The sequence below is a fragment of the Denticeps clupeoides genome, chromosome 20 (assembly GCF_900700375.1).
Source record: "Denticeps clupeoides chromosome 20, fDenClu1.1, whole genome shotgun sequence".
Classification (NCBI taxonomy): domain Eukaryota; kingdom Metazoa; phylum Chordata; class Actinopteri; order Clupeiformes; family Denticipitidae; genus Denticeps; species Denticeps clupeoides.
This window is the reverse complement of record NC_041726.1, coordinates 14,547,184-14,569,645: the sequence shown is the minus strand read 5'-3', so window position 1 is coordinate 14,569,645 and position 22,462 is coordinate 14,547,184. Positions and strand designations below refer to the sequence as shown.

At 41.7% G+C, this 22,462-nt stretch overlaps 1 protein-coding gene across 3 annotated transcripts in view; it reads right to left on the bottom strand.

The window, feature by feature from the left end:
- The window catches only part of LOC114770550 (semaphorin-6D-like), a 54,552-nt gene that overhangs the window by 5,674 nt on the left and 26,416 nt on the right, over window positions 1–22,462 (bottom strand). For all 3 annotated transcript variants that reach the window (XM_028964569.1, XM_028964571.1, XM_028964572.1), the window contains 15 exons: window positions 9,736–9,940; window positions 8,718–8,832; window positions 8,293–8,350; window positions 8,147–8,203; window positions 7,959–8,060; window positions 6,678–6,768; window positions 6,463–6,588; window positions 6,249–6,337; window positions 5,849–6,066; window positions 5,218–5,349; window positions 4,865–5,023; window positions 2,931–3,104; window positions 2,388–2,525; window positions 1,985–2,062; window positions 951–1,009 (listed from right to left, as the gene is read on the bottom strand). In XM_028964569.1, coding sequence (XP_028820402.1) covers window positions 951–1,009; window positions 1,985–2,062; window positions 2,388–2,525; window positions 2,931–3,104; window positions 4,865–5,023; window positions 5,218–5,349; window positions 5,849–6,066; window positions 6,249–6,337; window positions 6,463–6,588; window positions 6,678–6,768; window positions 7,959–8,060; window positions 8,147–8,203; window positions 8,293–8,350; window positions 8,718–8,832; window positions 9,736–9,865 — 1,726 coding nt within the window. In that variant the 5' untranslated portion in view covers window positions 9,866–9,940. The remainder of the gene's footprint in view (window positions 1–950; window positions 1,010–1,984; window positions 2,063–2,387; window positions 2,526–2,930; window positions 3,105–4,864; window positions 5,024–5,217; window positions 5,350–5,848; window positions 6,067–6,248; window positions 6,338–6,462; window positions 6,589–6,677; window positions 6,769–7,958; window positions 8,061–8,146; window positions 8,204–8,292; window positions 8,351–8,717; window positions 8,833–9,735; window positions 9,941–22,462) is intronic.

Sequence of the window (22,462 nt, the reverse complement as noted above, 5' to 3'; positions counted from 1 at the left end):
TTCTGATAGCATTATGACGGTTATCTATTTGTGGTTGTCTGTGATCAGAACCAAGACAAGCGAGTCTACACTGATCACACACATTGAACGGCGAGTTCCTACCACTAAAATATTGCTGTCAAGGCCTAAGGGGACAGCCACCCAGAAGTAGACTAGACCAAGGTCGGCATTGGACAAACATCTGGCGGCCATCTTGGACGCTGCACACTCATTGCAGATTATTTCTCTTTGCTGCTTGCCATTTACCTGGATTGACTATCTCACGACGACCTCTCTTCATGTTCTCCTTGCCTGTACCTTCTTTGTTACGAATGTTGCCAACTGACCGCATCCCCTAAAAGTACTCTCGCCTCACCCTCCGATGTTCATGTTCTTCCTGCACCGGACCTCACGATACGCCTACACCACGGTAACCCCAGGCTCTTATCTGTTGCCATGCGCTGCGTCTCCCGCTGTAGCCCCGTCTCCTTCCTCATCCTCGCTCCCCGTCTCCCGCAGCCTCCCGCAGCCTCCCGCAGCCTCCCAGGTGAAACCCAAACGGCCCAGCGCTACCATCTCCAGTTCACCCGCTGCTTCTTCCCTTTCCCTGGCCATGTGTGGCAAACAACCTATAGAAACTGGTATGGAGATGATGTCTAGAACAGTGGTCATAGTGGCGTCCAGTGCATCAATTTCAATATCCCATTTGCATCCATATGCAAATAATTAACACCTTGTAAGGGGATATGCTGTCAGTAGTTTGGTGTATATGTTGTAGTTCATTGGAATGCAAAATGCTGGGATTCTTTATAAAATGGAAGAAAAAGGTCCAAACCAATCAAAATCATAGCAAAGCCAGACACAGCCTAACTGGCATCCTGGGTGTACAGAATATGCAATATTTGCTAAATTGTCTGTGATGTAAGAGCTATGTCTGCAAGAGTACCCTTGAAAGTGCACCACATACTTACGGTGACAGTTGTCTGGGGAGTTGGTGTAATTTCCCCCGATATCCTGCTCAAACCCTGCCCTGGGTGGGGAAAGGAGAGACAAAATCACAGCAGATAAGACACCACTCATCTGACCACTGGTTTACAGCATACCACACCTCGCTTTAAGCTGGTGATGCACTGACATGAAATAAATTCAATTATCCTGGCAGGAGGTTTCATGAAAAGAAAAAGAACAATTAAAAAAAAAACAAAAAAACGGGGACACAGGGAATGATGCCTGACATTTTTTTCCAGACCTGGCTGTCCAATTAGAGTGTGTTTGTCAAGGGACTGGAAAAGGCTGAGAAAGGTCAGACGCCAATCACCCCTCTGGAACAATCAGACTGTAAAAGACGTGGCCACCTTATTACCAATAAAGGTTCTGTGCTTGCCAAGGAAATTGGCTGCTAAAGGACAATCCCGCTCCAGATGTCATGTAAACTGTTGAGATAGTCACACAGCTTTTAGGATGACAGACCTTGGTCTCGAGATTTTAATGGCTCATGACGGGATGCCATACTAGAACCATGTGTCTGAGCTGAATTTCCATGGACTCCTAATACGAAGTGAATCTGGCATTAATAAGGATTGTGGAGTGACTTGAATTTTGTATTGTACTGATTTTGATCCATTGATAACTGATCCATCATTAGCATGTTTTTTTTGATAATTATATGTTAAGGCCCCAGTGATTTAAAATTAGCCAACAATTTGAAAAGATGCCTAATATGTACACTTTCCAATTTCTTCACCTTGATCGGCACGCAACTTGTTAACACTGTAAAAGAACTACGTTCTTTTAAAAGAAATCCGTTCTCATTCTGACTTTTTTTCTCAATCAAGTGGTTGATTGAGTCGGTTCATGCACAACAGCGCTGTCAGCTATAACCATCAAGAATCATTTTGATGGCGATGGTGCTACGCTGAAGCTTGCAGAGCACTCACAAGAAAGCAGCTTTATGGCTTTTGCTGCTACACCTCTTAGCAGTTTGTTTTGACAGGAGTTCACTTACTTGAACCCTGGCGCCATGTGGGCACAGCTCCCAGTTCTAATCCAGATGCAGTATGGGTCACGGGAGGACAAACAGCTTCTGAAATGACAACAAAGAGTTTATGCTAGAAGCCCAAATTTCTTTTTCGTGAGGCCCATGAGAGACCTCAGTGGCTGGTTGTCTGAAATTCATCTGTGGAAACGTCTTTTGTCTTTTTTTGGAACAACACAGGGACGTCACGGTCAATATTTATTCTTACAAAGAGAGATAAGTAGCATATACTTTTAAGCAGTGTTTAAACGATTAAACCCATGAATAATAACAACATCATACTGCTTATTATTATTAATTAATTTAAATTAACCTATAAAGGGCAAACTTTCATCAGTGTGTGAAAATCCAGAATGGGCATGAAATTACTCACTTCTTGCAGTTGCCATGATCTGTGCAGCGGCTCAAAGGCAGCCTGATAACGCACGAAGTAAATGCCACGTATAAAGCATGGTGCTCTTTATCCATCTCCAGTCCCAGAACCCTTCTGTCCTCCTCTTGCTGGCCACATCTGAAGTGTCACATTGCAGAGGCAGATGACTGGTAACTGTGCATGAAATTTACCAACACTCCAGTGTCTTCTGTTAACCATTTTAGCTCATTTTATTAAATATTTTAGATAGTTAGACTTTCTTGACCAATGAATTTCCAGCTCTATTATAAACAAAATAAAAAATTAATAAAATGTTGCTCCTATTGCAGTAAAAGTAAAAAGGAGGGCAGCCTAACAGCTCTGTTGAAACAGTAGCTTCGTTCTGCCAGACTCTTCATGGCAGCCATGGTCACATTAAGAGAATCGAATTTTGGATCGATAGGTCCTCTGCCAAGCCATAGAACCTGGAAGTGTTTTTAAAATGGAATGGAATAATGATGTGATGTTCTTTCAACCGACACAGGCCTAGTGACAGATACTCACATGAACGGGTTGTAGACATCTATGTCTTCCAGCAGCTGGGAGCTAATCGTACTTTCAGGGTTGGTACTGGCCAGGACTTTGAGAATATGTCCGTCCTCAGACCCCAGAAACAGCACTGTATGGTTTTTGTAGGGTCCGGCAGAAGTGTCTACAGCCATCTGGTTCAACCTGTATCTGCACAAAAATGTCATATGTCAAGCGAATATGATGTTTTGCCTTAATGAAAGCAATAAACTTCCAATCACAGTTAGGAAAGTGAGATGCATTGGTGCAAAAACATGACAGCCTCTAAACATGAGTAATGGAGAGCTTCATGGCAATTTGGCCATGAATTTAAAGTACTGACCACTATCCTGGACTCATATCAGAAGAGAAATGGCATCATGCTGTTTGAGTGTCAGTACAGAAGAAGATTAGAGTAAAATTCACAATATAGCTGTATATGTGGGTAATAAAATTATTATTATATCAAGTATATACCCCTTTTCCCACCAAAACACTCCACTGACTCCACTAGACCTCTGAAGGTATGCCTGGGTATATCAAGCACCAGGGTCATTCGTTGAAAATCCTTGGTAGGTGGTGCCTTCATGGCTCAGATTTGTGTTTCCAGCACAACCCACTGGGAGAATATGGAGTCAGCACATGTGACCATGCTGTTAACGGCCCAAAGAGTAAATGTAATGTAAAAAAAAAAAATGTATGTGGGACAAGTAAACTGGCTTCCGTGTGTCATTTTTTTTCCCGCTCTGAAAGGCACGCTGTGTTTCATTTCACTTTTCTTCTGTTTGATCACAGCAGAAACATGCAGCCATCAATAAAAGATGACCTTTTCACCTGAGCAGACACCAGTGTGCACACAAGAGAATATTGCTGCCGCCTTGGTCAGACTTGTGCTGGACAGAGACAGTGAGGGTTTCTTGTGCTGTCCAAACCAAGGTTTGAACGTCTGATGCCATCGTGTTATTTGAATGTTCTACAACCTAATAGTCATTGGAGCACCGATGAGATAAGAGGGCTGAATTCAGACTCCTTTTATCCACCTCTCACGGGCGGCCTGATGGAATGTAGTGTGGGTCTTTTTTTTTTTTTTTTTTTGGAAGCTAATAGGAGGTCTGGGTAAACGTCACGTCAGCGCAACAGCGACTCCTGTCAGTGCTGAGTCAGCTTTCGGTGATGATTAAGCAGGAAACAGTATTTTTGGATTAAAAAAAGACCGGAGTGGATGTACCTCCTTGTTCTATTTGAGCAACCTACCTAACAGATCAATGAAGGACTCAGACAGACTTGCACGGTCACAATAATACACTATTAAATGGTCAGATATTAGGCCCTTTCTCACCCGAGGAACTATTTTACAGTTCACATTATTATTGGCATTAGCTCCCCCTCTTAAAAACCATGAATAGTTTTATTTCTGGGAATGTTCTAGGAATGTAACTCCTACTAAAGTGTAGGGAACTACCAAACGATTTGGAGAATTCATGCTATACAGAACAGCACTCACCATTTTTAAAAATCAAGTTAAGTGGTTGTGGGAGTTCTTCTGTGCTCTTTCTGTTGCACTACTTATGGAATCCTCAGGTTTTACAATGAATAGATAAAACAAGGGATAATGTAGCATGTGGCGAATTGGTGAGAGTAGGTTTAAATGATCCAGAATGAAGTAGCATTCATAAATCTACCCATTAAACAATTAAAGATTGTGTTCAAGATTAAATGATTTATTTTTTCATTAATTTGTGTGAATCACGAGGATTTAATCTTACACTCTGCTATGAAAACTTTTTCATCAAGTTCCAGTAACACTTTGTTTCTCAATGATCTCAATGAATTTTGCAAAGTTAATTGCTTCCAGAAAGAGCTCTGCCAACCTGGCCTGTTTATGATCGGTCCTGAATGTCCGACACACCTCACTCATGCATGATGGGTACCTGCTGGCAGTGCGGATGAAGAGGGGTTGGTCATTGACAGAGGGGACCGCCTCATCCATGAGTGGGTACGACTTGATGAAGGTCAGCATGTTGTCGGGGAAGCTGGTGGAGGACGTGTGGGTTGAAGCAAGGCCATCATCTCCCGCACATGAGCCCGGCCTACAGGACAGCAAAAGGAAAGTTTCACATCCAAAACATACAAAATCATGCCTTCGACATAAAAATTATGACATTATGACTTTTATTTCAGTCTTTTTTCATAGATCGACAAATACATGCTAATAATGAATATATAATCTATACTTCTGGGAAATAGAAATCTAGCAGTTAATCTGCAAATTTGCTTCTAATACCTGGGCTTGGGAACCTGTTCCTCAGGCACTGGGGTCCACGTTGAGTCGCTGTTCTTCTGCTCCTTGAACTTCCCGTTAAATGTTTTCTCAATGTCGTCCATGTAGAAAGCGCACACAGCTGACCCCGGAATACTGCGGGACACCACAAATAATCCATACATTCTTTAATAATTAACAAACTATCAAACTATGAAGCAGAAGACTACAATGCCTACAACTACGAGCGGCCCTGAGCAAAACGCCCTGCGTTGATCTGCTACTACTGGCTGAATGGAATGTAGTAATTACATGTACTGTACTGAGTATTAAACGTCTTGTTTTTTTTTCCTGCATAGTAAGAAATAAACTGCAATGTAAGAAATAATAATAATACAGTTTTCTGAATAAAATGTTTTATTTATCTGGCTTTATTGTTGTCTGCATTAATATGCTGGAGGGTGTCCAGTATATTAATTTTAAGTTTAAGGCTGTTAAAGGCTGTTGAATAATTTCTCCTGATTATAAAAAAGTCATTAAAGATCGTGTTCTGGGTGACAGAAATAATCTTTTAGATATAGATAACTACCAAGCTGTTCTCTCTTGTTTTATGCATCTTATCTATTTATGAAAAATGCAGAATTTTTGGCCTCACCTGTTTGCTTGGGTGGTGAAGACGGCTATGACGGCAGGCCGGCGATTAATCTGCAGCACACTGCTGACCGACTGCAGCACGTCGAAGTAGAAAAACGAGTCGCCCGGCACCGTACAGTTGAGCCGCGCTTTCAGGAAAGAGGTCCAGTAGCGTTCTAGGACGCGCGGTGACCCTCCGTTGTCATTCTTACAAACCCGTGCCACGCGGGAATACACCACCTGTGAGAGGAGGGGGAATGAGGAGACGAGGGATGATTTATGTTCCGCTATTAAGCCCGCTGCTGCTCTTCTCTCATATTATTTACCATTCACAAGACTATTAGCCATCCTCAGAGACACGGCTTTTTCATAAAAAAAAAAAAAAAAACATTAATCAGATCTGCATGTCCCAGTTGCCTCACCTTGCCAAGGCTGGTATACTCCACTGCAATCTCGCTGAGGAAGAAGTAAACATAATTTCCATACTCAATAGCGTGGACAAAATGAGGTTCTGCGGAAACAAAGTCAAACAAGATGCCTGTACTGAAGGCGAAGGGAAAAGTGGAAAATGGTCTTTTTGCAATCATATACACTTCAAATGTCGTATTCATATTCACGTCTGCAGAAGTCACCAACCTCGGAGCCATTTGGAGTCATACTTGACAGTTCGGAGGACAGGACTCCCCTCGCCTCCCAGGCTTCGGTAGATGACCGCATCACTGGCCAAAAAGTCTGCCATGGTGGCAGAGTAAAAACTACCCCCTAAATACCAGAGAAAAGCACTGAAATCTGCACTTAGACTGGGCAAAAACGGTTGTGTAGCTTGATGTAGCTGTCGTGTGGTCACGCACCAGCGAAAAGGGCAACGTTGGACTGGCGGGACTCGAATGGGCAGCGAGCCTGACCCACCACGTCCTCACCCACCTGCTCCAGAGTGTTCATCTGGGGACAAGGAGAAGGAATGACCATTGGAAGTAGTACTCAGAAACATGAAAAAATGGTGAAAACAAATGAAATGTTCATGTTAGCACAGATGCTGCCTTCAAGTGCTTGTCGTAAGATGGTACCTTGTTGGACATCATAATTAACCGACTTGGAGCAGGGGCAGTGGTGGCCTAGCAGCTAAGGAAGCGCACTCGTAACCGAAAGGTCCCCTTGATCGAGGCACCGTCCCCACGCTGCTCCCCGGGCGCCTGTCATGGCTGCCCACCGCTCACCAAGGGTGATGGTTAAAAGCAGAGGACACATTTCGTTGTGGCACCGTGTGCTGTGCCTGCTGTTCAAATCGCTTTTACTTCACTTGAATGTACACATATACCATCTTACTGTTAACATCACACCCGTGAAGGTTCTCAGTCATCCGGGTCATGGTTATTTCACCGGCAACTGGACTTGTTATGGATCCTTGACAACGTTTCGCCCTTCCATTCCAGAGGGCTTTCTCTTTATGAGACACACCTCATAATATGGGTATTATCATAATAATTCCCTTCAATAAACATCACTTTGATATGCTGGGAACTGTGTCCACAATATCACAAGGAGGCACTAATAAATTTGTTGTTTTAATGTATGTTTCAATTTGCTATGCTAATTGCTAATCTGCAATTAGGTTTAGTTACGGTTCCCACCATGTATTGTTTAGTCGAGGCAGTTGTGTGTTACGTTTAATATTCTGTTAAGAGTTAAAATGTATTTTCCTTTTTTCCCCCCTTATTCAATTGTACCTCTCTTACAATTTCTGTTATTTTGTGTCTCGGAGTTTTGACAGACAAGGCCCTCAATTGTAATTGTTTCTGAATAAAATCTTTAAGCCAATTACACAAGTAGCAGTACATACTTGTCTGACAAGTTTTATTCAAATGAGAAATATTATAAATATTTGAATAAAAATAAAAAAATCGGATGATCATCACTGATCGGATGAGAAATGTCATATCTGGGCCTTTAAAATGACATTTTCAGCTACAGCTCTGCCACTTTAACCTTTCGCATCAACACGATGGGAGTCAGACAGACTCAGCGCGGTTCCTCACTCTAATTACGCTGTTCCGTTTCAGGTAAGTAAGAGTAAAAGTATTGCACTCGGCGATGACTTACTTAATCAATAAGGGATCTTTGAATGTAACTACCTTGTAATTCCGACATGTGGGGTTAAAGGCGTTGGTGCCACAGGCGAACAACGTCTCGTCGTTCCGCGGTATGAGCACTTTGATGTAATTGTAGCACTCATCCTGCAAAAACGGAAGTGCGTTTTCTGTAATAACTCTTTTGAATTTTAGGCCTGATCTGCCAGCAACTTGAAGACAGGCTAACTCACGCTGTTTTTACCCCGCACCGTACACTTCTCCACATCTTTCGTCCTCCATGTCAGTATCTGGGTTAAATAAAGAGGAAAGTATTACCATCAGAGTGCCATTAACTGTCGTCAGACTGAGTGGAAAGGAAGAAAAAAGGAGGCTTTACCTGCTTCGGGACGATCCTCTCTGTCGCTGAAGTGAGATTCACAACAAACACATGGTCCCTGGAAAGATCACGTGAAATATACGTAATATACATAACTAACAAGCATATCATTTGGATTTTTCAATCAATAAAGCGTTCAGATTTTACTCATTTTCATTAAATCAAAGGACACAAGCAAAAAACATCATATGGTCACGTTCCGACCATTCTACAAAGTAGATTATAAGGCCTTTGTTCTGCTTGAATCTGAACGGGGAGACCATTATATGTAGGTCAAAAGCAGTCAAAAAGGCGTATCAAATGATTAAATATCGAGGTCAAAGTTGACCACATTCTTTACAGTTCATTCGTGCCACTGTTGGCAATTCCAGTTGACAACAGGAAAGCAGATGTTGCTTTAACGCCTGCTGTGGGAAGCGCAGTACCTGGCCGCGATGTAAAGCATGTGATTGATTCGCAGCATTCTCTGGAAGTCCAGACCAAGACGTCCTGATCCGTCATCATTGCTGAGCCCCTGGAACCCCGGGTAGAGGCTGGAGCCTGTGGAGGAACCGAAAGCAGCAACATTTTCCCCAGAATGGGAGTCATTACTGGGACTTCTACAGAACTGGCGCAGCCTGTGCTAACTTTGCATATCATATCTTCTAATTAACCAAGACGAGAGAAAATGACCTTTAGAAACCATTCTAAAAAACGCTGCATGGGTTACACTGTGAGATGTGTTTTAATATAGCTTGACCTTACGTTTACTCCTGGAATTAGAACACAGTTTAACAGTTCAACATTTATTTACAGCAGCAAGTAATCACGGACATTATATCATATGATAACAAAAAATAAAAAGACAATAAGAGAGATATTCTGAGATGATTATCATTTTAACTTTCTCATCCAGTCTTTTCATTTTATCAAACAGGCTTACAAATATGTGAGCATACAGAAGGTGATATCATGATTGTGACGCAGGGAATATATTTTTCAATTGCTTATACTGCGAAGACATACAGATTTATGTATAAAAACTTTAAGTTAGGTTCAAGGGATTCAGTACTGCTGCATAAAATATTTTAAGACCTACATATCTGCTTATTTATGTGTGCCTATTTTTGTACAAATGCCCAATGTAATCAGTCCAGAGGTTCCGACTTTCTTGTAAAGACACTATGTTTTCTTTTTTATTTGGTTATGTTTGGTTATGTTATTTTTTCTTCTTCTTTTTAAAAAAAACATGAATCTTAATATAATATAACACATCCCTCCACTTAATTTTAGACAGCCGATACTAACAGGTACCTGAATGACCAATTCAATAATAAGCAGACTATGCTCCCAGACAGAGGGCAGCGCAGTGTCGTTAAGGTCATCCAGTCAGAAATCATTATGAAATAATTAATCACATGACATGATTCCATGCAAAGAGCAATTACACAGCAAGCTACTCACGCTCCTGTCCGACGATGGAAATTGGCTGCAGGTCCTTAGGGAAGGGTGAAGGTGAAGCTGTGAGGTGGGTGGTAAGCAGCAGTGAGATAAGGGTCAGAAGGGAGAGCTGGGGCTGCTGGGAAGGCTCCATCTTGAGCGAGGAAGAGGCTGCTTGGTAATAAAGGGGCTTTCAGCGGGCCATCTCAGAGTCTCCCTAGCCCATCAACTATAAAAAACAAAGAAGGGCATTTTATAAGCAGGTAGAACACACACACACACACACACACACTGAAAGGTATGGTATAATAAGTATACTTTAAAGTATACTGAAAAGAATAATATACACTGTATAGTAAAATACTATAATACCATATATAATATCACAAAGCAAAAATATTACATATTTTCTTATTTTCTCAGAATACACATGAGAACGTAGTGATGTCTTACACTCAAGGTTTAGACCAAAGAAAAGGAATATTGCTATACAGTGACTAATATGATGTTTCGCAAATGTTTGTAGCATATTCATTTAATGAATAAACAGTGGTAATAGTGATTATCTAAAAAATGAATGAAATTGGTTTAATGATTGTACTATTGACAATTTGTCTGGAATGCCTGTTTGATTAGTTATGTTTGGTTAATTTTATGTTTTTTGGGGGGGTTAAAACACGTTTTCGTGTACTCATGATATATGTACCGTTGACTTACATTGATGCTCATTAATTAGCCTTATGGAGTATGTTCTTGTAGCCTGTAGATCGCTAAAGATTTTTTGTTATTTAAAAGATTCACTGTACTTTTCATTAAACTTTTGCCCGGTACAGATATGGTCTGTGGTCTATGGTCTGTGTTACTTACTAATATGGTATCATCTAGCGAAATACGAATTCCGAGGACTCAGTGCAGGCTATATATATATTTTTTTCTTTCTTCATGAGAATTGCAAATTTTGGTCACCCCAAAAAATATCCAATTTCGTCTGTGACTCACTTGTCAAAGCAGTAGTCTAATGCTGTGATGTACTTCATCTAAAGGACAGATGGATTTCAACAACCGCACTGAGCCTGTGGCAAACAAAACCATCCACCTTCATCCACGCTCCCTGGGGAATGCTTAAAAGATATCAGGAAACCCACCACTGACACCGACGCCCCAGGAGTCGAACTGGCCATCTGGCCAAAATCTGCTCGTGGCAAAAGCAAATAAATAAATAGATAAAAATACAAAAGACCCGAATATGCAGCCAGTTTGTTTATAAAAGGGACTAGAAATGCTTGGCACTTGCATGAAATGCTGCATGTATGAAATGCCGCATTATACATTAAAACAAATTTTCTTTCCAAAATCCCACTCTAAAGCAGATCAGATACACCAACATTCATCCTCAGAAATCTGTAAGTCTTAACCTCGAAACATCTTTAACACACACTGGCATTCCCTGGGGGGGGGGAGGGTTTGCAAATGTCAGATTCACCAGTTTACCAATCATTTCATTCATTTCATTTACGACTTGCAATCAGAATGGATCAGAATCCATTCATGAAAGTGCTAATGATATGATTTATTCATAAGGGGGGCTTTAAAATAATCCAGAATGAAGAATAAGGGTGCATGAGACCTGTCCATCATTGACCTCCCATTTTAAACTCATCTGTGTCAGAAATAAATAAACCTCAACAAAGACTATCAGTCTAGGTCAGACAGTCACATGCTTACCGTATTTTGTGAACAAAAACTGTTTTAGGAAATGAAAAGTTGTCCTTACTTCTTTGATATGGAGTCATATTTCATTTCGCACCGTGGATTGTTCTTTTCCAACTGAACATTAATACAGAACTACATAACACTAAAGTCAATGGCATCAGAAAAGATGCCAAGGTGAAGTGTCACGTGCCGTGAAAGAGAAACTCAGTGGATCTGCTGTCTTGCCCAGTGACTACATTTTACGGAACGGCCAGTCTGGGACGTGGTGCACATGGCAAACTTTTAGCCATAAAGACGGGAAATAATTGCTGGGCCATAAATATGTCTGCGGCATGACAAGGCCGTAGCTGAGATTCTTGGAGGCTGTAAACAGCCAGATGCGGCACAGCAGCCCTCAGCACCATGCAAAATTTGATGCCATAAATCTTCAACAATGTTTTTGTAGGCCACTTAGAAATCCAGTGACTTTTCTTTTTCTTAACGCTTATGCATGGCAGTAGATCACCACGGGCAAAGGGCAACGGCCAACAGGCTCTATTTGTGTGGCTGGCTGGCATGGCGGGCATGCACATTTCAGTCTTTAAATATCTTGTTTGAATTATATTTGCTTGTTTTGAAAAATTAATCAGTGGGAAAAAAATGAAGAAAGTTAACTTTAAGTTAACATATGTTCTTGGCATGGTTCTGTGTGTAAAAAAAAAAAAAAGAGCTGCATTAAAAATACAAATATGAAATGTGTCTGAAATTGTGCGCCAACTTAAGAAAAGGATGAAACCAACATGCAGGCTTCTACTCGAGATTTTTTTATCACGTCAAGGCTGCAATTACGGTATATTACGGTAGATATTATGGTAGTCTGACAGCAATAAATATGGCGTTTCTTCCTCCGATTATCACAAGACAGGTGATAATCATGTGCAATCCTACTAACACAACTTAACTCTCTGATGGGAAATGTGGAGAGTTGTGATGTGTGCACTCGCGGTTCACAGAGCATTTTTGCAATAAATTTGCAATGAAAATATACTAAGAACATATAATATCTCTCAAAATGTAATAATAACACAAACGTATTTTGAACATACACATATTTTTTGGGTGAAATTACACATATTATCATGTCACATTGTAAAAAGGTTGGACGTAACAGACAATCGAGATTCTGATGCAATTGACCAATGAGATGCGGCCTCTTCTAAACATACCCAGGACTACCCAAAGCTTGCTACTGGCATTTGTTTAGTCCATGCCTCCCCCTCGTCCCCCCCTGATGCTGGTTGGTACCTGCTGCCAGGACCGCCTGATCCCTGCTCTCCATCGCCAGCGACTGACATTTCCACTCTTGGCACCGAACACACCGTATCCTGCTGAGGGCTTTAGCCCACTAGGCCTTTGCTAATAGTCTTAAGGGATGCTATGCAGAGTGTGGGATTTAAAATAAAAATAAAAAAATGTAAAAAAATGATCCTTAATGCCAGGGCTCTGACAGGGTGTGGAAGCTGAGGCTGGCTAAATATTTGCTCAGTGCAGTGTGAAATGTAAAGACGCACACAAAACTGAACGAGCATATGGCCGATTTACAGCATAAAGCAGCCTAATTAAGGTGCATCTGGGACGGATTTGCAAAGCACAAATCTCTGCAGAGCTATGGAGTATGTCCAAGTACACTAGAAATTGTCATTTTAATTGATCATAATGTTACAATATTCTGTCTGTACCGTATGCATCAGGCAGTTTGGCAGTATAGTAAAATTACATGAATAAAAACATAACAAAAGGATGAAATAATTGCTGTCAATACTGAATAAATTTGAAGAAAAAAAGGCATTATTTAATGTATTAATATGACTTCCTATTTATCATTATGAGTGTTTGTTTAAATAGCCTACAGACAATATTATTAGCATATTTGATTTAAATTTGATAATTTTTTTGTCATTGTTCTCTCTCTCACAACAAACCCACCATTGAAACCACAGGCTGATCATTTCTTTCTTAGTAGCCAGACTTACAAATCAGCAGGGGATCAAATCATTTTCAAATTAATTTCAATGTTATTGTGGCCACTTGACAGCTTTGTTAAGGGAAGCAAGCAAAGGGCCCCAATTTTGTGCTCACCAGGGTCCTTGTGAACACACAGCATAATTTGTGAAGGGACAGACAGGCATACCTTTACGCTGCACGGGAAACATCTGCTGACCAACCAAGTCCACTGGTTCGCATCTGCTGACCGCTGGATACCACGTGGCGCTCCTTTCTATGCCTTTTTTAACATAGCGGTGTAAATGTAATACACTGAAAAATAGTGTCAATTTATTTAAGTTTAGCCAGTGCTCACTTTTTTCAGCGTAGTTAGTAGAGCAATATACAACCAATGTTGGCTGTGACTGCAAAACAGAAAGCTTTCAGAATGGCCAGAAGGGTGCCAACCCTGGAAGTAAATTAAGTGACATTTTCAGTCACTTGAAACAGTCCCAATGAAACTTTCTACAAAACCAGTGAACATGACAAACATTGAATTTATTCATTGCATTGTGTACCGAAGTTCAGGATTAGGATGCACGGTATATTTCGTATGAATTTTAGGTTTGGGTTAGAGTACAGGCCAAATGAATGGCAACATGTAACAAGGTTTGCAGCAACATAAATTATTACCAGATGCTGTCAAATTATCTGAAATATGTACATTGATGCATACATCACCAGAGGTAAAAAAGGGGGGGGGATTCTCAATGGTGGTATTTCAATATGCAATTTTTATAGGATAGGTAAGTGCTGAGCATCGTGAAAGTGAAGTGACTGTCATTGTGATACACAGCACAGCACACGGTCACACAACGAAATGTGTCCTCTGCATTTAACCATCACCCTGAGTGAGCAGTGGTCAGCCATGACAGGCGCCCGAGGAGCAGTGTGTGGGGACGGCGCTTTGCTCAGTGGCACCAACCGATCATTTCATTTATTTCATTCACGACTTACAATCAGTAGTGATAGGGACAGTCCCCCCCCTCAGGGACGCAATGGTAGTAAGTGGGATTTGAACCTGGGTCTTCTGGTTCATAGCAGAGAGTGTTACCCTAGGCTACTACCCCCCACACTGCCCCATCAACTGTTCCTTTCAGAAGAAAATATGTATATATCTCTTCATGCAGCAATTAGAGAATCTGGTTGGGGACCACATCTGGCGTCCCTACCGTGGGGCGATGAGAGGACGTTCTCTCCAGAGGTGAGCTGATTACCGTCGGGGCCGGAGAGCCTCAGTCGGCCACATTCCCGCTCAGCTCCTGCCCCTCGTTTCACCTGGCAACCTCCAAACTGACAGCTTAGTCGGAGATGCGAGAATAAATCCTCGTCTCGGGAGACGAGCGTCCAAACAGCAGAGCCGCTGTAATCCTGGACCCTGTTGGTTGATTTTGCTCGGGACGGCTGGTTTCACTTCCCTTCGCACCTTTGTTTACCGCCCCGTTCGCACCGCACACAGCAGCACATGAATGTGCCAGTAACGTTCTTCACTGGGGTCTGAAGGCAGGAAGGAGGAGGAAGTTCATGAGTTCTTGCTGACATGGATTTTAGGATTAACACGGGTTCAAAGGAGGCCGGCATGTGAGTCCAATTATACGAGCAGCGGCGATAAAAGGAACAAACGGGACTAAAAGCGATTCGATGTCCATAAGCACAAGGTCCAGCAATTTATAAAACCTCAGATTTTCCACAATCGTCAAATTTCTAAATGGGTCAGAGATTACAAACTTAAATGTTATAAACCAAAGGGGTGCGTTAAACTATTCCACAAATTTAAACCGACCCCAAGGAACCCCTTTACTTTTGTTCATTTTAAATGTCGTTTTTTTTTTTACTGTCTTGGCCCAAATATAAGACATTTGATCCTTCATGTCTGAGGTGTCACCTCAAGTCTAATAAAGTTTGGTTTATTTGCAATTTTGCATGCATGAAATGCACATTCACATATCTGTCACATCTATGTAATGTGAGTAGTTTAAAAATCATCATCATTCATTTCACATATAAAATTCTATAATCTTTCCTGGTGGGAGCAAGTAAAATCTACCCACTTCACTCCATGAATACCTATCATTGTGAGGACATTTTGTCCTTGATAAGGTATAAATACAAAGCACACGGTTAAAAGGGCACTAATGAACGAATGTTACGTAGAGTCATCTCTCTCATCTAAGTCCTGATTCGATCCGCTGTTAACCTTACTGTTAGTTCTGTGGGCGAAGATTGAAATAAAGGGTGAGGCGCGTTGTCAGGCAGGTAGAGGTCACGTTATTAGCTCTGAAATGAGACAGGTCCCACCTGGGGCTGCCGCCGCCCAGCATGCATAAAGGGCCCCGGCAGCCTCTGATGAATGGTAATGGTGATGTGATCAGTCTGGCCAGTGTCACGCGTCACGCTTCGGGACGTGACCGCATCCCGCGCTGCAGCGTCACGGCCAGTTCCTCTTGTCAAAATGAATGGACGAAAAAATTGGAAATGTCTGCGTGAAAACAGACCTTTTAGGAAACGGTACAAAAATGTTTATGATTACGGCAATGCGAACTCTTTACGGCATGACTCGCACAGAACTGCACACGGCGTAAACCGCAGACGTACACGTAGCAGATGGCTCACTTCACATCATGTCAAGAGTCACGTTAGCGGAACAGCTATTCCTAGATTCTAATTCCAGTTACTTTTCATCTCCTGAAAACACACACACACACACACACAAACACACACACAGGCTCAATTTAGAATTGCACCGATCACACATGTCCTTTAGGTGTGAGCACCCCTGAGAGACTGCCTAGTCTGCCAAGTGAACTTATTTTGGACCAAAATTAATTTTTTGCATTAAATATCACGATTCATTACATCTAATTAGACAATTTAAAAGTATGACTGTACCCGGCAATTAAAAAAAGCCTTTTTAAAGGATAATTAAGCGTTAACATTTCTTGCTGTTGATGTTATAATCAGGACGTAAAGGAAATTTCTCACTGAAACGACTTTTTTAAACTGATGAAGACGAAAAAGACATTTTTACAGTCCAGGGTGGAATGAAGCGCGTTGCCCTGTCAGAACGGAAGGGTTAACTGAGGTGCGGTCAGCATGGTCCTATTTAACTGCTGCGTTGGGCAGCTCCACGCGCCGCGCCGCAAATGTGCTGGGCCGGCAGAAACGTGAGCGGAGGAGGAGGCTCGATGAGACCCAGGAAAACCGCAGCCGGTCAGCGGCTTTTCGGCCGGAGTTCCTCTGTTGCGCTAACTAGGCACTTCCTTAAGGTTGCCCTGGGGGTCAAACTTGATACCCTGGGTGCACGACCAGGGCCTGGTGTTTGAAAGTGTGAGAACCTTGCCCTGCAGGGCGCGCCGCATGTGACTGTTGCTGCGGCTGCCGCTTGAGAAAGTGACTCAGTGTGAAGTGTTTGATTTGCTGTGCGTTGCTCGCATCTTAAACAGAATTGAAAAATAGGACAGTTGGGTACCAAAGGCCCATTGTTCTCCATGCTCTGTTGAAAAGGTGAAGTCTTAAAAAAAAAAGTACGAAGTGTACCAGTCTTCTGCTTTTAATGTTGGCAGAAGGAAAGGCTGAAAAAAAGAAAAGTCAAAGAAACAAAAGTATCAGTGAAAAAGTTAGAAACGGAAAAAAAAAAATTCCGCCGGTCTGTGTGACAAATTCATCATTCCGGAGGACGGAATAAAGGACGGAGTGTCATGAAAACCCGCAGGTGAGGAGTCAGCAGGTGAGGAAGAATCGGTAGAAGCAGAAGGACGTGAGGCTGGGTTTCAGGCAAAGGAGAGGATAATAATGAACAGCGCCCGCAGTCGAACCCTCAACCTCCACACGCACAGGCCTACATGTTGGTGACACCTCTAGTTGAACAGCTGCCTGAATTTGTTTTTCTAGGCACAGAAAGAAACTAAATGAAGCTGCGAGATAGATGCCCCTACCATGTCTGAAAAGGCACTAAGGGTGCATGTATAAGTGTGTGCATGGTAGGGGTGTTATCAAAATATCGATACAGCAATATGACAATATATGATGTTTTACCTAGTGATTGTGTGTCGATAATTTTGTATACAAATTGAATCCGAAAACTCAGTTCTGAGTTATGTTGTTTAGACCGAATTATTAATGTAATATTGAATTATTTAATTTTAATACTGAATAATATTAGCTTGCATCGTGTGTCTTGACTTTGCTCTGACTTTTGTCCTCCTTAGGTCAGGTTAGGCAGTTATTTGTAGCTGATATAGTTGTCAAATTTTATAAAGTAAACATGATTTAATGTTTAAAGTCTTTTCTTTTCAACTGTCACGCCCGTACCTGGGCATTCGGACCAATTTGTGCTTACATACTTTACACCCCCTGCAGTACCACACAGTGTTGCCAGATGTACAATAATTATTGAATTTGTATGATGATCAATCAAAAATTCTAAAATACCTTCATTTTATTTATTTCATTAGCTGTTTTCATCTGGCTGCACAGACATACTTGTCTTGTTTATACACCAATCAATTTACAACCAATCAATATATGACGTAACACGTGTTGATGCACAAAGTAAACAAATGATGAGTGGTTTAGGCGTGGAGTTTTACCGGGGGGGCACTAACAGTAAAGCTTTCTGTCACTGTTGCAACATGGGCTGTTCTGGCGCTGTTCAGCCCAGAGGTGGTTTCTAGTTGCATTAAACACTGTAATATGCACAGTATATGATGATATGTGTTATTGAAGCAGATTGCCTGAGCAACGTCGGAATGGACATTGCAAGCATGCGTCATATCTGGCATCACCGCTGCGACGCACTTTAATAGGAGTTAGTTTGTTTTTGACTCAACACTAATTTGCGCTACTCCAAGTTTCTCTTTCCTGAAAGTCACTGAATTGCCAGTTTTCTCATTTCTCATTTAGATTCATGCTATTTTCTTCTGCTCTGTAAATCCGTGCACTAAAGAGTAATTGACTATTTCAAATCACCAACATGGGTTGTGTGACCGTGACTCTCAGACATAAGGAATATGATAAGAAGTTCAGGAGATGCGCACATGGTGAACCCAATTGAGAATTCTCCAGAAGTGCTGAACACGTAGATGGTGTCATCTCGTCTTTCCAACCTGGTGCAGGATCCCTACGCAAGGACTCAGAAGGCCGACCCGATTAAGAGCTTTTTATCCCTGCTTTTCGTCAGCATGATTAGTGGCTACATCACACGAAAACGTGATTTTCAGCAGAATGAGAAAGACACTCAGACTGAGTGGCCAAAGTCATATTGGGGAAAGTCAAAGAAATGCCTGCAAAGAGAGGGAAGTGCGAAGAGGAGAAATCATTCAGCTTGATGATGACTATGGGGCTTTTTATATAATAAAAAAGAAATGCATCACTCGTTTCATCATTTTCTCACACTTCATCTTTTCCTATCATTTTTTTGTGAAGTTCTCAGAAAACCTGCTACCTGTACAACAGAAATGGATGAGAAATAATCCAGTGGGTTTCGGGTTTCCATTTGGAGGTGTGTCCATAAATATCTGGAATACAGATAGACGGTGACCTTATTGGTGAACATAACACTAACATATGAAACATATATCTTTTTTTATATAACATATAAAAATGTTATGCTGTAGAAATAAATGTGCAAATTACACCAGAAGACTTGCAGAAATGTTGACCCCCCCTCTTATGATAGATAACACAATTTATATTTGAATTTATTCATTACTATTAGAATGATTGCTGCATGAATACTGCTTTCTGAATATCTGTCCAACTGCATGTGTGAAAATGTATTGTGATAATAGGTCATTGTATTTCTAACAATGGCTGCTTAATCACTTGAAATTCAATGCAATCTACAAGAATATACAGTTGTGGCCAAAAGTTTTCAGAAGGTATGCTGCTTCAGTGTTTTAGATCTTATTGTCAGTCGTTTCTGTGAAGTATTGGCACGTAATTACAAATATTTAATTAAGTTTTATTGGGACAATTAAGTTTATTACTTACAATCAAGTTTATACAAAAGAGTCAATATTTACACTGTTGGCCCTTTTTGTTCAAGCCTTCTGCAATTCGCCCTGACATGCTGTCAATCAACTTCGTCCCATTCCTTCATACTCAGTGCTTGGAGTTTGTCATAATTTGTGGGTTTTTGATTGTCCACCCGCCTCTTGAGAATTAACCACAAGTTCTCAATTGGATTAAGTTCCGGGGAGTTTCCTGGACATGGACCCAAAATTTCTATGTTTTGTTCCCCGAGCTGCTTAGTTCTCACTTTGGTCTTATGGCACCATTCTTTATTCATGGCTGTGTTCTGAGTGAGGCCACTCCCTTGAATGAGAAGCAGCCCCACACATGAAGGGTCTCAGGATGCTTTACTGTTGGCACGAGACAGGACGGGGAGCAGTGTGTGGGGACAGTGCTTTGCTCAGTGGCACCTCAGTGGCACCTTGGCGGATCGGGATTCGAACCGGCAACCTTCTGACTACGGGGCCACTTCCTTAACCGCTAGGCCACCACTGCCCCACACTACAAAGTCTGTTTTACAAAAAGACAATTAGAAAAATGAAAGTATTACTGAACCTCCATTCAGCAGGAAATGCTGTGAAGGTGAATCTAAATTCCAGAATCCGTCTTGGAACCGTATTAAAATGAAACAGATTCTTCCTTGGTCCATGCTGGTCCATCTGTCTACCAAGGAAACCAGACGGATCAAACAATCTGTACCAAATGGTATACTACCCATGGTACACTAAGTATTAAACAGAATTGTAGTAATACTGTGGGAAGAAGCTGGGATGGGAAAACATATTTCTAATATTGATTAACATTGCGCTATATTAGGTTCAAAGAAAATGGAAAAGGCCTGCAAAATTCATATCAGCTCAGCAGCACCAGGACAAGAAGTGTGGGATTTATGGAGCTGATCCATATAATGCCATGGGAGAAGCTGCAATTAAAAGTGCATGGAGGGAAAACACAGAGACAGAAAGATGTTTATCATTTTCATAAGCTCGAGCATAATTTGCAGCGCTGAAACAAACATAAAAAAAAAATAAAAAATCTCAAATCCCAGCTCAGATTAACTCCTTCAGATGATTCACGAGAGGGCCAACTTCAGCCTCAACACAGAGAAGACCACGTTAATGCATGCAGAGCTCAGCAAATGTAGACTTGTGAAACAAAGGCTGGCGGACGCAGAGTAGCCGAACCCCGCTTGATGCTTCCAAAAAACACAAGAACAGCATGAGAAAGTGTCTTGATGTTGGGCCACTCCCATCCGCTGCAGCGTTTATCTCACACTTCCCCGTCTCCTCAAAGACGTGTGCAGAGGCCTTGGAGTTCTCAAGGAAACATGCAAATCACAGTCCTAACAAGAGCAGGGCTCTGGAGAACGTCAGAGGAACAACTCCCTCTCCTCCCTCAGAATCCCGAGTCGAGCTCAATACAACTCAACTTTTGTTCAGAGCAAGAAATGTTGCAGCATAAGGTATAAAATGCGCCTATTACACATTCGGCGAGGGCTTGTGGGGACAGGGTGGACTGTCAACTGCCCCAACAGTAAATGACAGGTGACCAGTTGATCCCTGATCCTCAATCCCCCCCGGTCATGGACTTCATCTTCTCCCACCCGGAGAAGATGGATGCATGTGTGACAGTGTTGTTTGTAGACTGCAGTTCAGCATTCAAGAGCCCACCGTTCTCTCTTGGCTGGACGGGAAACTCCAGGACCTGGGTCTGAACATCTCTCTGTGCGGCTGGATCCTCAAAGCCAGATTGGTGGCCAGATTGGGCAGAACCATCTCATCCTGTGTGACTCGGAGCACTGGCGCGCCTCAGAACTTGAGTACTACACCCACCACCACATGCTCAGTAAAAGCGCCAAGATAGTCGTGAAGTTTGACATGACTTTGGTAGGATGTTGAATGATGATGTTGGAACTGTTAGCAGCCATTTGATTTCCCAAATGTGCAAATATGATTTTAAACCACATAGTTGTATATTCAAAGCCACCTTAATTCTGATTTCAAGTCACATCTGTAAAATTCAAATGATGGCCAGTACCTTAAAAGGTACATCAAATGAAAAGAATTTATATAAAAGGTCATTTCAATAGCACTCGTCCATTAACAGAGTTGTTTTACGGAAATAAAAAACAATAGTATGATCGTTACAAAATCATTGGCACTTGGGAACACCCCATACTAATATGATCAATCTAATAGCTCAAATGCAGTGGCTGCACGGGGTGATTATTTTTTTTTTGCCTCAATCCGAATCAATGCCCAACTTTGTATCGACCACAAACCCTCAGTCCTGCTTTCTGACATTTTGAATTTTGACTGCAACAAAACAATTTCTGGTTACACCTGATCTCTCCAGTCCAACCAAACGTTTCAGCAGAAATCTGACAGAACATCTTTGATCTGAGAAGGATAAAGGCGGTCTTCACTTATTGGGTATAAAACAATACATGTACAGCATCTCACAAACGTGTGCACACCACTCACATTTTTTGTAAATATTCTTTTATGTCTTTCCTTGGGACAACACCAAAAATATGACACTTCTAAATGACTAAGCACAACACGGTACTGATGTCTAAACCCCCAGCTACAAAACTGAGTACACACCCCTAAGTGAAAATGTCCAAACTATTTACCAAAATGTGAGGGGTGCACTTACTTTTGTGAGATACTGAATATAAATAAGCGAAGAAACTATTGTTTTGAAATAAGTACGCATAGAAATTCTGCAAATTAAATCTCAGAATACTTGACACAGGTGAATTATTGAGTAGAGGGACTCCAGTAGATTGCGCAATTACCAATTACCAATTACCCTGCCACTGGCAAGTGACAAACGTCTAAACGAAATGATCAAGTCAATGTAATTACAGGCCTGACGGGTATAAAATGGCACGTCAGACCAGGAGGCTAAAGGTTCTTCTGTCTGCCACCGGCATGGATCTAACGGCCATTATCTGCCTGCCACGGGTCACACGCTCAGCCGGTCGGGTCACAGTTGCTGC